Genomic DNA, 14,212 nt, shown 5'->3' with positions numbered 1-14,212 from the left:
GCTTACAGGTAACATTTTTTTACAAAACCTTAAGTCTTAAAAAAAAAAATAAAGAAATAGACTTTCCTGAGGAAGATACCTTGTGTTAACAAGCTCTAGGCGCTGCAACTGAGCCCTCTATCACAACAAGAGTGCGGAACTAGACTGTGGCACCGGTACGGCTGCCCGGATGTGTGCCTGAAGGACCCCAAAGGGCCCGCGGACTATCTAACTCAGTGCCTGGTGGACAGGAAGATTGGCGGGAGTACCACGTGAACCCAGAACCAGGGCCCCCATTGGAGCCGGAGTAGCTGAGTCTGGGGTGGACTTTGGCCCGTAGTAGGTTAACCCAGGTTGTGTACTGTTGTGTCCTAGAATGTGGGGGCAATAGGAGGGTTGGGCGCCAAAAACTGGGGGCGGGGGGAGTAGGAGGCATGGCTGCAGAAGTGAGGCAGAGGTGGAGTTGAGGAGCCAGCAACCACGTGACCATCATGGGCACTAAAAATGTGGCTTCCTCAGTTGGCCGGGCAGCTTGTAAAATGTGTAAATGTCTGATAGGGTGACCTTTAAGTCAAGCCAGTTTCTTTACTTGACAGCATTTTCTTGTAAACCAATAACTAAAACAGCCCTAATCTAACTGGAACCACACCCTCTCTACAGGTCGCCTGTCCTCCCAGGAGACCCCTTAGCACCCTGGCCTTGGAATGGCTGGACCAGTTCCTGCACTGATTCACCAGATAAATACTGTGAAAAGCCAGGTACGTACTAGGCACCCTGCGTAGGGACTAAGGTGAAGATGGTGAGCTAAAGGGACATGAGCTTTCATGAAGCTTTCCTTTAATGAGGAATATGGAATCAAAAGAAATCATTAAGAAAGCCTGACTGTGCCGGGCAGTGGTGGTGCACGCCTTTAATACCAGCATTTGGGAGGCAGAGGCAGGCGGATTTCTGAGTTAGAGGCCAGCCTGGTCTACAGAGTGAGTTCCAGGACAGCCAGGGCTACACAGTGAAACCCTGTCTCAGAAACCAAAAAAAAAGAAGAAGGAGGAGGAGGAGGAAGGAGGAAGTAGGAAGGAGGAAGGAGGAGGAGGAGAAGGTGAAGAAGAAGGAGAAGAAGAAGAAGAAGAAAAAGAAAGCCTGACTGCAGAAGTGAGCTGAGCTCAAATGGGCAAGTAAGGGATAAGCAGGGAGTGGAACACACAAGGTTACGAACACCTCCTTACACACAGATCGTCAGCCAAGAAAGGCCTAGAACTGAAAAAGCCTACAAGCAAAAGAGAGAAGGTGCTCCACATGACCCCAGAGAAGTTCCCAGGGACAGAAGTACCCAAATGAGCTCAAAAATCAGAGACTCCTATAGAAGGTTAAGGAGGGAATATATGCTTAGCTTTTATTCCAATAGTTGTAATGTACTTGAGAACAGAGTTAGAGTGACAAGAGTAAAAGCCTAGGAACCAATGAGGAGGGTGCCAAAAAGTCCACAAGAGTAATGGTAGTTATAAGGAGAAGACTTGTGTGGACTTTTTGTCCTTACAGATTTGTATGGGTGAGAGTCTTGAACTTGGTAATAGTGTGGAGCTGAGGAACTGGAGGTCTCAAGGACATCCCTTGGGCAGTTGGCCACAGTGCCATTTGATCATGTAGAATATTATTAGGTCAAGTGGGGTATGCTGTTCCTGTACTGGTTAGGTTGGGCGTGGCTACATAGTTAGGATAGAACATCCAGTAGTACGCTGTAAAGACGATGTGAGCAGAAGAAACTTTAGCATAGTTTCTTTGTTTGGTCTTACCCTGGTACTACTGCCAATGACTCCTAAGCTGTATTCAGGCTAAAAATAATGAGACTATTGTGCCCAGTGTGTGGCCCTGTACACCTTCTCTCTATTTGTTAACAAATACATAGACAAATACATAACAAATACAAATGATAAATACATACAAATGACATAAAGTGTTAGATAAGAGATGCTGTATGGCCATGAGACATTTTTATTATCCTTCCAATTCTACAGTGGATAGAAGGCAGCTAGAGAGTAGGGCCTTACAAGCAGAGGCAGTCAAGCTCAGCAGCGATGGCAGGCGCCTTTAATCCTAGTGCTCAGGGAGGCAGAGGCAGGGCGGATTTCTGAGTTCGAGGCCAGCCTGTCTACAGAGTGAGTTCCAGGACAGCTAGGGTTATATAGGGGAAAAACCTTGTCTCAAAAAAAACAGGAGACAGTCATTGTAGTCTTATGGCTAGGCTATTGAAGAGTAGACATCATAAACCTTATTTAAAACACAAAAAAAGTGTAGAAGATAGAAAAGTATTGACAAAGTCAGGTGGCAGTGTCTCAACTTAATTTCTCTTCAACGGAGAGCTCCCTGGTGCCCTTATACTTGTGTGAACCGAATGTATATCTCACAGGGTAACCTGAGTGTCCCCTCTACCATCTCATGAGTACAAATAGCCAAGTGAATGAGTGTCCTACAGCCCCAAAATATAACACAGAGTGTAGCTCTGTGAGTGTCGGGTGGAAGCCCTGCTGAGCTTGCAAGGCTACATGGTTCCAGGGTAGAAGGTACTGAGAGCTCAATGCTGTGTGGTCCTTAATCCAGCTCTCCGATGCCAGGGCTGAGATGAGCGCCATCTTGCGAAGTCCTCAGGCTCTCCAACTCACACTAGCCCTGATCAAGCCTGATGCAGTTGCCCACCCACTGATCCTGGAGGTAAGAATGGACCTGAAGCCTCCTCCATTGCACTATTTCAGGTGACACAGGACCACCTGTGGCAACAAACACTTGAGTCATGTGTTAGATGCTGAGGTTGAAAACCTAGAAGGATCAGCTTGTCTGCCCAGCATATAAAGGCCTGAGTCTGACCCTGGATCCCAGATAGTGAAAGGGGAGGACCAACTCTTGTAAGTTGTCATCTGACCTGCGTGTGCATGTGCGTGTGTGTGCGTGCACGCGCACACACACACGCACACACACACACACACACATAGATGCAGCAACCACAAGAAGAGTTAAGAAGAAAAGCAAACTGAGTGCAATGGTGCATGCCTTTAGTCTTCCCAGCACCCAAGAGGCAGAGGCAGACCTGGTCCACAGAGCAAGTTCTAGGATATCCAGAGCTATACAAAGAAACCCCATCTCAGAAAAAGATAAGAAAAAAAAAAAAGCCAAGGGCCATGGAGTCTGACCCTAAGAAGACTGTACTTTTAGAGAGTTACAGCATATCTAAAAGACAAGAAATAGAAGGTTTTGCATTATTTTTATTTATTTTATATGAGCACTAAGTCCTCATGCCTGCACAGCAAATGCCTTCATCCACTGAACCATCTTCTTGGCTCAATTTTTCTCTTTTCTTTGTTTTGGAACAAGGCTATTGTGTAGCTACAGCCAGCCTGGAACTTGCTGTGTAGACCAGTTTGGCCTAGAACTCATGAGTACCAGGATTAAAGATGAATTCCATCATGCCCAGCCCCAATTTAAAAGAAAAAAAAATCTAGTCTCAGTCTCTCTCTTTGTATATGTGTGTGTTAATATTAGTTTAACTAATATAATATATATATATAGTATTAAAGTAATTAGTTTTATATAATACATATGTATATGTATATATGTTTATACATACATATCAGTTACAAGTTTGCTATATTCCAGATTTGACAGCTTAAAACAACACTCCTTTCAGGCTAGAGAGATAGTTCAGCACTTAAGAACACTGGCTATTCCTTCCAGAGGACCTGGTTTAATTCCCCGAACCTATATGTTAGCTCAGAACTATCTGTACCTCCAATTCCAGGGAATCCAATGCCCTCCTCTGGCTTCCTCAGACACTAGGCACATACATGCTACACAGAACTACTTAAGGGCAAAAACACTTCATAAGATAATAAAAATAATTTTTAAAAATCATACATGTTTATTATCTCACAATTTCATAGTTTAGAGGTCCAGTGGGTTTTCCTGGGATATCTCCTGCTTAGGGTCTCCTGAGCCCAAAGACAAGATAGGGATTACCTAGGTGATGGTGGTGAACTCCTTAGTCCCAGCACTCGGGAGGCAGAAACAGGCAGATCTCTGAGTTCCAGGCCAGCCTGGTCTACAGAATGAGTTCCAGGCCAGCCAGGGCTACACAGAGAAACCATGTCTCAGAAAATATAAAGATTAAAAAAATGTCTAGGGTTTTCCCAACTCCAGGATTGCTGGGCTGCTGACAGAGTGTGGTTCACACAAGCTCTGCACTTGCCAGCCGTCAGGCAGGGCCAGCTCTTCCAGAGATAACCACATTCTTCACACATGTCAGACACAGCAGTGGTGCAGCTAGTCCTTCACATTCTTTAGACCTCTCTAACTTTCAACCCTGGCCAGAGAAAACTGCTTTCAAAGGGCTGTGTGATTTTTTTTTATTACATTTATTTATCTGTTTGTTTTATGTGTGTATGAGAGAAAGAATGACAGCCATGTGTGTGTGTCATGATGTATGTGTGCAGGTCAGAGGACAGCTTAAGGAAAATTGTTTCTTGGCTTCCACAATGTGGATTTTGAGAACTGAACTTGGGTTATCAGGGTTGACAGCAAGCACCTTTAGCCACTGAGCCATCTTGCTGGCCCTTATGTGACTATTTAATCCAAGCAGGTGATTTAGCTAAAGAAGAATCGACTTATTAGTAACCTGAATCGTATCTTCAAAATCCCCTTACATAACAAACATTGTCACACTCTCAGACCTGAGGACAAGGGTGGAAGACCTGAGCTGATGGTCAGTACATGGAAAGCACTACAACCATCTGAAATGGTAGAGTGAATGGAATTGACAAGAAAAAGAGTCCAGGCAACGTGAGATAGAGTGACAAGAGATGAGTGAATTCTAGTATTAGGAAATGTTTCTCCCGAGAACTAGACGGTTAGTTATCCTTAGGTTAAGAACTCAGCAGGCTCCCTGTAGTGTGGAAACAGCAGGAAATACAGTATACATCACTCCAGAATGGTAGGACTCAGGCCTCAAAGGATGAACAAACTGATAATGCCAGGAGAGAAGAAGGGAGACATTGATGCAGGGCTGGCCGGCCAGGGTGGCAGAACCAGAGAGAAGAGGTAAGTGCTGGGCTGAGGTACACATACTTTGTTCCATAGTAGAAACCACCCAGAACTTTCTGATCAGAGCATGTGACTAAGCTGCAGAGGTTTTAATCAAATGTGATGGTGTAGAAAGAATGAGGAAAACGGGGAAGGGCCATTCAAAAGAATAGCAAGCTGTTCTGGGTGGTGGGGCCTAGGGACATTACTTCCTGTCTCCAAGTACCCTACGTTCATGCTCTAGCAATATAACTCAGACCTTGACCTTTGCCCCTCTTCTTCTGACCCACTCTATTTGTTAATCAGCTTTCTACCACTGGGCCACACATAAACGAAGGGAAGATTCATTACCTAAAGGTTCCTGGGTTTTAGTCCAGAGCTGCTTGGCCCTGTGTCTCTGAGCCTGTGTTGAGGATAAACACTGTTGAGAAGTGCTCGCAGCATTGGCTGGGGTATGAAGTGTGTACAGACTCAGGTCCCAGGGTCCCCTTCAAGAGCACTCTCCTGATGATGTCACCTTCAGGAAGGCCACCTTCTCAGATTTAACAGGGCCTTGCAAAAGTGCCATCAGCTGACCTTAATACATGAGCGTGGGTGGCAGGGTACTCAACATAACTCTTCAGTGGAATAGACACTTAATTAATCCTTCTGGACAGCTTGAGTCCTGACTGATTTTCTCTCTGGGATGATTGGTTCTCTAGGCTGTTCATCAGCAGATTCTGAGCAACAAGTTCCTCATTGTACGAATGAGAGAACTGCAGTGGAAGCCTGAGGAAGTTTTACTGAGAGCATGAAGGTAAGGCCAGTAGTCGATATTATGGTGTAGATGTGTGTGTGTGTATGTTCATGGTGTGTGTGCGCACGAGTGTGTGTGCATGTTTGTGGTGTGTATGCACGTGTGTGTGCATGTTCCTGGTGTGTATGCACATGTGTGTGTATGTTCGTGGTGTGTGTGTGTGTGCACGTGTGCATATATGTGTATGAAGTGCACATGTACACATGTACAGGCAAGAGGACAGCTGTAGATGTCAGACACAGGCATCATCCACTTTTTTCCCTCAACCAGGGTCCCATCTCTGGCCTAGAACTTGACACATAGATAAGGCTGCCTTGTCCCTGAGCCCCAAGCATCTACCTGCCTCAAGCTCTTGTTTGCCAATGTGTGCCCCATGTCTGGCATGTGTATGTGTTCTGGGACTCCAGCTCTGGTCCTCATTCCTGTAATGCAGGCCTTTTCCTGGCTGAGCCATCTCCCTGACTCTTCTTGTTTGTTTCGCACAGACTTCTCATTATAATCGGGATTTTCTATTCCTAGAAGAGATTTCCTGTAGAGTCCCAATCAGAAACGTAATATTATGTCTTGGAAATATCAGTAATTAACACTGAGTGAACATTTATTGTGTCAAGTGTTTCCCTTATGCTTAGCATTTCACTTAATCTTCTCAGACTTAGAAAAGGCAGGTGGTGTTCTAGGTACTGTCCCCTGCTCCTTGCAGGCGGTGTATTCAGTAAACCTTATCCTTCATCAGTTTTTTTTTTTTTTTTTTTTTTTGGTTTTTCGAGACAGGGTTTCTCTGTAAAGCCCTGGCTGTCCTGGAACTCACTCTGTAGACCAGGCTGGCCTCGAACTCAGAAATCTGCCTGCCTCTGCCTGCCAAGTGTTAGGATTAAAGGCATGTGCCATCATTGCCCAACATTTTTTTTTTTTTTTTTTTTTTTTTTTTTTTTGAGGCAGTATCTCACTGTGTAGCCTTGGAACTCACTCTGTAGACCAGGCTACAGGCTACCTTTAAACTCACAGAAGCTCTGCCTCTTAAATGCCAAAGTTAAAGGTTAAAGGTACGTACAACACAGGAAAAGAGTTTTGCTTTGTTTTTTTTGGGGGGGGGGCGGTGTTTTTTTGTTTTTGGGTGTTGGGGGTTTTTTTGTTTTTGTTTTGTTTTTGTTTTGTTTTTGTTTTTTTTTTTCAGAAAAAAATATACAGCACTCAAGGGGCAGAGGCAGGTGGATCTCTGTGAGTTGAAGGCCAACTTGGTACATATTGAGTTTCATGCCAGCTAGGATTATGTAGAGAGACGCTCCCTCTGACTCTCTCTTTCTCTGTTTCTCTGTATCACACACACACACAAAGAAAAGTAAAAAAAATTTCCCAAATCATAGGGAGTTGTTGTTATATCCTCAGGGCACAGAAGTGGGAAGACAAGTTACAGAAGGTAACGAATTGATCAAAACCATACAGATTGTGAGTGGCAGTCTGCTTCCACACTCAGAAATGTCAGACTCCAAGCTTCTTATTATTTCTCTATAAACTAAACAGTGTGACATTATAGGGAGTGAGAAGTGAGAACCTTCTCTTGAGCACCATGGTCTCCATGAAGGTACTCTCTCTTAGCAGGGCGTTTTTTCTATCAGCGGTTGGTGGAATTCATGACAAGGTACTTCTAATTTTGGTCCTGCTATCTTTACGTGCTGTGAGATACCTCCTCTTCCCTGTGAATAGAACTGTCGATTTCACTTACCACTGTCAAGCCTAAAAAAACATGGCTGTGCTACACCAACCCGGTGGGCACCTGTTCTGTAGTTGCTGGACCAGTGGCCGGGGTGGAGCACTGGGGTGGAGCACTGTTGTTGCTGCCTAGCAGTCCTGTTGATCACTTCTTGCACATCAGTAGTCACCTCTGCCCGTCACTTTCTTACACCAGCATCAGTACTCACTAGAAGGGAAAGGAACCCTCAGAATGTACTGTTCACTTTTATTCTTGCCCTGCTCACAAACATGTTCTAGACTAAGTGATCATATCCCTTTTTTTATTCCCAGTGGGCCGATCCGAGCCTACATCCTTGCCCACAAAGATGCCATCCAACTTTGGAGGACACTGATGGGACCCACCAGAGTATTTCGAGCACGCCATATAGCCTCAGATTCAATTGGTGGGAGTTTGGGCCTCACTGACACCCGAAATACCACCCATGGCTCAGGTGAGTCTAAACCTCTCATCCACAGCCACAGGTGAGGAAGCCACGTGGGAGACTGACAGTCCATGCTCTCTCCAGTGAGCTGTGTCTCATATATTTCTGGCCCTTTGTAGCTGTGTCAGCCATGTGGCCTGTGAGCTTTCTTTATATATCCCGGGACTGAGTGGTTCATATTTCTGAGCCTGACTGTGACTGAGTCTTGCTTATCTTTACCCTACATTCCCTGTGATGGCCCCTTCTCTTATTTATTTTATGCTCTGAGCCGTGGTCCCAATCTTGCAGTCCTCCTGCCTCAACCTCCTAAGTAGTTCTTCTCTGCCTCTCCTCTTCTCATAGACTCTGTGGTTTCCGCCAGCAGAGAGATTGCAACCTTCTTCCCTGACTTCAGTGAACAGCGCTGGTATGAGGAGGAAGAACCCCAGCTACGCTGTGGTCCTGTGCACTACAGTCCAGAGGAAGGCATCCACTGTGCAGCTGTAACAGGAGGGCCCAAACCAGCCTAGTAAAGTCCTATCAGTCCCTGAGAAGGTGGGCTGAAGGCACTGTCCCTGTTGGACCTCACCTCCTGCTGGAAGGTCTAGCCACCCACAGCTCAGCTGCTGCAGTCCACCTCTATCTACCTCTTCTGTGGAGTATTCATGGGTGTTCAGGAAGGATGGTGACGCCTCTTTTTACAAAGGACTGTCCTCCGTCCTCCAGAAAGAGCAGCCTGTTGACTAGTCAGGAAAATGCAGTGCCTGTGTAACCAGCATCTGACCTGGCTTCCTTAGTAAACTCTTTGCTACCGAATGCTCCAGGCTGGCAGTATTCCTGTACAGGCTTTCTCTCTGTCCTTCATGGGAGTCCTTGCATCTACCCTGAAGCCAGGTTTCTGATCTGTGCTCAAGAGAGACTCCTGTAAGACTCTCTCAGTGAGTTGGTTATGTAGCACATAAACACAATCACTCACCAAGTTCAGTGTGGACTTAAATCATGCTGTGGACCTCAGCACAGGGCTGTGTCCTAGGAAAGTTCAGTGTGGACTCAAACCATGCTGTGGACCTCAGCACAGGGCTGTGTCCTAGGCAGAAGCACCTCTTTGCTCCAAGGAGCCTCTGTGCCTCTGCCCAGTGAAGGTGTGTTTTAATGAGGCTGGGTAATAAGACAGGATTTCTGATTTCCATAGAGGTACTAATGGCAGTTATACCTCCACTATATCAACACGACAGTTAATTCTTTGCAACATTACAGCAAACGTCATCGGTCTAAAATGCCGAAGAACATCCCTGGTTATCTGTCAGCTGACTGCTTCTGTTACTTTCAGCCAGGGTCATTTGCACAGCTATATTCATCAGGTGAATTGATTATGGTTGGTCATCCTGAGCTGCTCAACACAACTTGTTTCAGGTGCCCAGAGGGCTGGCCCATATTACAGTTCAGGAAGCTTTTGCTTATGCCTGAGTTAGAGGATAAAGATTCTGGGATGTGGTGGCACATGCCTTTAATGCCAGCACTCGGAAGGTAAAGATAAGTGGGTTTCTGTATGTTCCTCAGCACAGGGCTGTGTCCAAGGGAGAGGACTGGCTAGTATTGAACACACGGAATAGAGGCTCTGCAGTGACATTCAGCTCTAAGGCCTGAGGTCCACATCTGAGGTGCACATCCACAACTAGAGGTATCTACCAAGCAGTACACCCAGGTATGAGATCTGAGCACACTGCTCAAGCTAAGATCTAGATAGAACGTCAAACCACTGTTCTAGGCCATCCCATTTCAACACACATGTACAGTTGCAAGCCCAAATTCCTAGTTGATACATGCTGTTACAGGTCAGTATCCCAAAGATGTAACTTTAGAACACTTGTCGCCTAAATTGTACTCCCTACCCCAGCTTATAAGCTGAATTCCTAATTCCAAATATTTCAGAATGTGAGTCTATTTGGAAGTAGTCATTGCAGACGTAATTAGTTATGCATAACCCCAAGTAAATAAATACATGTAACTTAAAACTTGAGATTTAAAAAAAGCAATTTAAAAATATTCCTCAGAATAAATATATGAGCATAACAATAACACCACCACCAGATGAAACAACATAAAAATAAGACCACATCAGGTTGTCCAGTTAGAAGCAAATTCAAATGATGAATTTACACTGAAACAGAGGAAGAAAGCAGGTTAGAATGCAAATGGAATCAGGCCAACTCAAAGGAGGCACATGCAGTTCCAGATAGACACAGCCAGATACAAGGAACACATCAAAACTATTGGATTCAAAGTTGTGTCCAATGAAAGAGCTTCTGACAGACACTCTGAGGATAAGACCCTTAGTCAAGAACCAAGCTGTAAGTCCCAACTCCCTTATAGGGAGTGGTTTGGTTGGTACCAGGCCATTGGTGATGGTTTGTGTTGTGTCTTTTGTGTTGAGTTTTTCTGTTGGGGTGTGGTTGTCTTGACTTCCTCTTTTTCTGAGCTCACTAGGACATTGTTTTCTGTGACTCTTCCTAGAGGAATGTCTGCATGAAGTTCAGCTCTAGGAACTGGTGGTTCCTGGTATTGACTATGAAGAGTCAATATGAAGAGTGTTGGCTGAATGCCAACAGGACCACAGGTGGAGCTAGACACTTGCCCCAAGGTGACCAGATGGAGTCAAAATGTTGGTCACCTGTGGGTTCTATGAGCCTTCTGGATACTAAGTTTCAGACCCAGGGAAGTGTGGAGGCTATGGTTAGAGCCACAGACCTAAAGAAACCCCTGAGACCACTCAGGTCTTACAGTGGCCAAGGGGACTTGAAAACCATAAGAACTCAGAGATCTGCCTACCTCTGCCTCTCCAGTACTGGGACTAAAGATGTGCACCACCACCACCATTCCTAAAAATATTTTACCTGACAGTCATATATTAGGTCAAATGTAGGTAAGCAATAAATGAATGTTTAGGGGCTGGAGAGACGGATCCGTGGTTAAGAGCACTTATTATTCTTGCAGAAGACCCTGGGTTTAGTTCCCAGCATCTACATCTGGCAGTTCACAACTACCTGTAACTCTTGTTCCAGGAGATCTGACATCTCTTCTAGCCTTCTAGGCAGTGGTGGTGCACGACTTTAATCCCAGCACTTGGGAGGCAGAGGCAGGTGGATTTCTGAGTTCAAGGCCAGCCTGGTCTACAGAGTGAGTTCCAGGACAGCCCGGGCTATACAGAGAAACCCTCTCTTGACAAACAAAAAAACAAATAAACAAAATAATAAATAAATAAATAAATAAATAAATAAAAAGACAGTTTCTCTGGTTGGCTCTGGCTGTTCTAGAGCTAACTCTATAGACCAAGCTGGCCTTGAAACCAAAGATCCAACTGCTTCTCACTTGCAAGTGCTATATACCATCACTAGCCAGCTAATCTTTTTCTGGAGGGAGAGGGGAGGGTTCAATACAGGGCTTTTCTGTGTGCTCTTGACTATCTTGCAACTTGCTCTGTAGACCAGGCTGGCCTCAAACTCAGAGATCCACCTGCCTTTGCCCCGCCCCTCCAAGTGCTAGAATTAAACATGAATACTCCACTGCCTGGCTATAAACCTTTTGAAAGTGGACCTCTTGCCCTGCTGACTTATATACACCTCCTGAATGGACAGTTACCTTCCTCTTTCTCACACACACACATAGAGAACATAAAATTATAGCACACACATGTGCTCAGAAAGCCTCCACAGGTAAAGACAATGAATACAAAAGCCACTGAGAGAAGTTTCTTTTACCAAGTTTATTATTTTAGGGATCCAGAAACAGGCCAAGGCAGGACTACTGCTCTGTCTCAGGTGCAAGTTTCTGAAAAAAAAAAAAATCCTTAATTTTCTGGCCAATTTTCTTAAGCTTTTCACCAATCTTCTCCCCACCTTTCCGGAGGAGTCCAGCCAGCCATGAAACTTTCTTGAACCGAAAGGGCTGTATACCAGGCTGTGTACCAGGAAGAAATGGGTTCCTTGTGAGGCTGGTTCCAGGGCCACCCAAGATTCTTCCCCACCTAGACCATACTTCTGGGATACTCCAAGAACCTCTGGACCCTATTCAGCCTTTAGGACATGCAGTTGGATCCTTAACCCCAATAAAAGATGAGAACCTGGAGCCTAGGAATAGCATGGGGCTCCCAAGGGTCTGAAAAAGTGTACCCTAAGAGAATGCTCTGAACTTCAATTTAGCAGGACTCAGAATATCCAGTAGAGTGTATTAAACCCCAGGTGAAAAAGTCCTCACCCTCGAGTCCTGTCAGTCTTAGTGAGATCTAAGAATCTGCATCCGGAACAAGTTCCTATGTAGCCATGTCTGGCCTGGAACTCATTATGTAGGTAAGGCTGGCCTAGAACCCATCGGGATCCTCTTGCCTCTGCCTCCCAAGGAAGAGCCAAACTGAATCACTACTCCAGGGAATGACAGTCTTGAAGTTCAGGCTCAAGGGAGGAGCCAAGGGGATGGAGGGGAGCTCTCTTCTGCTCTGGGTAGGAATAGGGACTAACTGGTCTGCAGGATAACCCATGTTCCATCCCCTCACCATCCCCTGCATCCCACTCACCCCATTACAGCTGATGTCAAAAGAATCTGAGGCCGGGTTCAGGGTGATTGTCCCCATATACTGCTTCACCACCTTAGAAGAGAAAAACCATGGTCAAACTGGAATTCATTTGCCATAACCCCTAAACCCTAGTCCACTGGATGGAAATATTCCCTTGGGACTCCTTGACTAGTTCCTCAAGAGGGACTCCCACCCCCAGCCCCTCTGCCTTACCCCCTGTTCCTTGAAGGCACATTGCTCAGGTATCTGCAGCATTGCCTTGCCACACAGAGTCTTCTTCACTCGGAACCTCACATAATTGGGAGTATCTGGGTCCTCATCCTGGTCAGGGAAGAAAGGAGGGAGACTAGTCTCAGGACCATTCTCAAAACTTGAAGGATCAGTCTCCTGACATGCACCGACAGGGTGACCCTCCAGCACTACATGCTGGGTGCTGAGACAGGAGATAGTGCTGAGGTACAGAGGGAAAAAAAATGAGCCCCCTCCTCCCTCACCCCCCTCCCAGTGAATGAGATCAGCCCTCAGGCAGCTCCCCTTCTGCAAAGAGAGAGGGAATCGAGGATCAGGTACAACCTTAGGGACTTTAAGGTAGTGTCCCTCATTGCATATGGAAAAACTTAAAGAAAAAACAAAAGGCTAATTCCCAGGGCCAAGATTCCATCCCAGTCCCTGCAATGGAAGTCCCAGGCATCTTGTGCCACAGCAGGTATTCCAAGGCCAAAAGCTGGTGATCTGAAAGGAGACACAGATTTATGGAGTCTCCTGGGGAAAGGAGAGACTACACAGAAAGGAGGTGCCTTGGATTAGAGCTTGGCTCTTCCTCTGCCTCACCTCTTGGGGCTCAGAATCCAGGTCTAAAAGAAGGTAGAGATTGATGTCCAAGGACTGCTGGATGAAGGCATCCACAGCATGGAGCACAGCCTCCCTGTAGCTGAGAGTCTGGGAGATGGCTAGAGGCAACCCCAGGCCCAGTAGCAACAGCAGTGATAGCAACCTCCACAGGGAAGGGACGTCCCTATGGGACTGCATGGTTCCCAAGACTGCCTCCTCCAGGCCAGGAGAGCTTCATTTATTCTCATCCTGAGATGTCCAGATGTGATGGATACTCCCCTACTTCAAGGTCAGTGAGCCTATATGTGGCACTCACCAAGAAACCTACCAGGGTGAGTGCCAGTTCTGCTCCAGAATTCTGTGAGTCTTCAGTTTATTATCCCTTGCCTCAACCACTCACATTCTTCCCTTCACACACCCCTCCATTACTTGCTTTTTTCCATTTCTTCCCTCTCTCCTCTTGCTCCCCAAAGTTGAATGGGATCCTGGTCCAATAATGCAGAAACAGAAAGCCACAACAGAGGTCCTACCCAGGAGTAAGAATAGTAAGTAAAACTTCTGCATCCCAAGTCCAACCCCCAAGCAACAAAAAAAAAATGAAAGCGACACGTCTCTACTAAATGCAGCTTTATTTCCAGAACTTACAAAGCTCTGTTTACATACATATGTACAGATCGCAGCTTTGACCCACTCGGGGTAGTGGAAACCCCTGGGAGATGAACGGTCACAACCAAGAGAAGCTGAGACTCAGTGGGCTGGCTCAGTTCTCAAGACCCAGAAGTGCTGGTCAGCCTAACCCCATCCCTGTCTGAGACTACC

The 14,212-nt window shown here is 45.9% G+C and overlaps 2 protein-coding genes across 4 annotated transcripts; one reads left to right on the top strand and one right to left on the bottom strand.

Annotated features, from left to right (window-relative positions):
• The first annotated feature begins 2,252 nt into the window (after positions 1–2,252).
• Positions 2,253–8,808, top strand: LOC117693841 (nucleoside diphosphate kinase 6-like). Of its 3 annotated transcripts, XR_013105532.1 has the most exons (4): positions 2,253–2,685; positions 5,745–5,839; positions 7,862–8,022; positions 8,375–8,451. XR_013105532.1 is itself a non-coding variant. In XM_076917329.1 (3 exons), the coding sequence occupies exons 2-3, from the start codon at positions 7,782–7,784 to the stop codon at positions 8,520–8,522; spliced, it is 408 nt and encodes a 135-aa protein (XP_076773444.1). In that variant the 5' UTR covers positions 6,756–6,882; positions 7,439–7,781; the 3' UTR covers positions 8,523–8,808. The 3 variants fall into 3 exon arrangements, 2 of the variants coding, with proteins under 2 accessions (XP_076773444.1, XP_076773446.1); XM_076917329.1 differs by lacking the exons at positions 2,253–2,685; positions 5,745–5,839 and adding an exon at positions 6,756–6,882 and having other exon boundaries at positions 7,439–8,022; positions 8,356–8,808; XM_076917331.1 differs by lacking the exons at positions 2,253–2,685; positions 5,745–5,839 and having other exon boundaries at positions 7,423–8,022; positions 8,356–8,808.
• A 2,932-nt stretch (positions 8,809–11,740) lies between these two features.
• LOC117693696 (cathelicidin antimicrobial peptide-like) lies at positions 11,741–13,598 on the bottom strand. The gene is made up of 4 exons (XM_034484416.2): positions 13,394–13,598; positions 12,776–12,883; positions 12,563–12,634; positions 11,741–11,949 (listed from the first exon to the last, which is right to left on the bottom strand). Exons 1-4 carry the CDS (start codon positions 13,589–13,591, stop codon positions 11,794–11,796), a joined length of 534 nt encoding a protein of 177 aa, XP_034340307.1. The 5' UTR covers positions 13,592–13,598; the 3' UTR covers positions 11,741–11,793.
• Positions 13,599–14,212: the final 614 nt, after the last annotated feature.

This window comes from Arvicanthis niloticus, chromosome 21 (genome assembly GCF_011762505.2).
Source record: "Arvicanthis niloticus isolate mArvNil1 chromosome 21, mArvNil1.pat.X, whole genome shotgun sequence".
In the NCBI taxonomy this organism is placed as follows: Eukaryota; Metazoa; Chordata; class Mammalia; order Rodentia; family Muridae; genus Arvicanthis; species Arvicanthis niloticus.
Note: the sequence above shows the minus strand (reverse complement) of the source record. Positions and strands in the feature narration are given on the sequence as shown.

Excerpts from the sequence above, each read along its gene's own strand:
- LOC117693841 (XM_076917329.1), top strand. The coding sequence starts at position 7,782 with ATGTACTGTTCACTTTTATTCTTGCCCTGCTCACAAACATGTTCTAGA. Across the intron at positions 8,023-8,355 it reads AAATACCACCCATGGCTCAG|ACTCTGTGGTTTCCGCCAGC; the intron begins GTGAGTCTAAAC and ends CTCTTCTCATAG.
- LOC117693696 (XM_034484416.2), bottom strand. The coding sequence starts at position 13,591 with ATGCAGTCCCATAGGGACGTCCCTTCCCTGTGGAGGTTGCTATCACTG. Across the intron at positions 12,884-13,393 it reads TGGATTCTGAGCCCCAAGAG|GATGAGGACCCAGATACTCC; the intron begins GTGAGGCAGAGG and ends TTCCCTGACCAG. Across the intron at positions 11,950-12,562 it reads TTGACATCAGCTGTAATGGG|CCTGGTATACAGCCCTTTCG; the intron begins GTGAGTGGGATG and ends CCTGGTACACAG.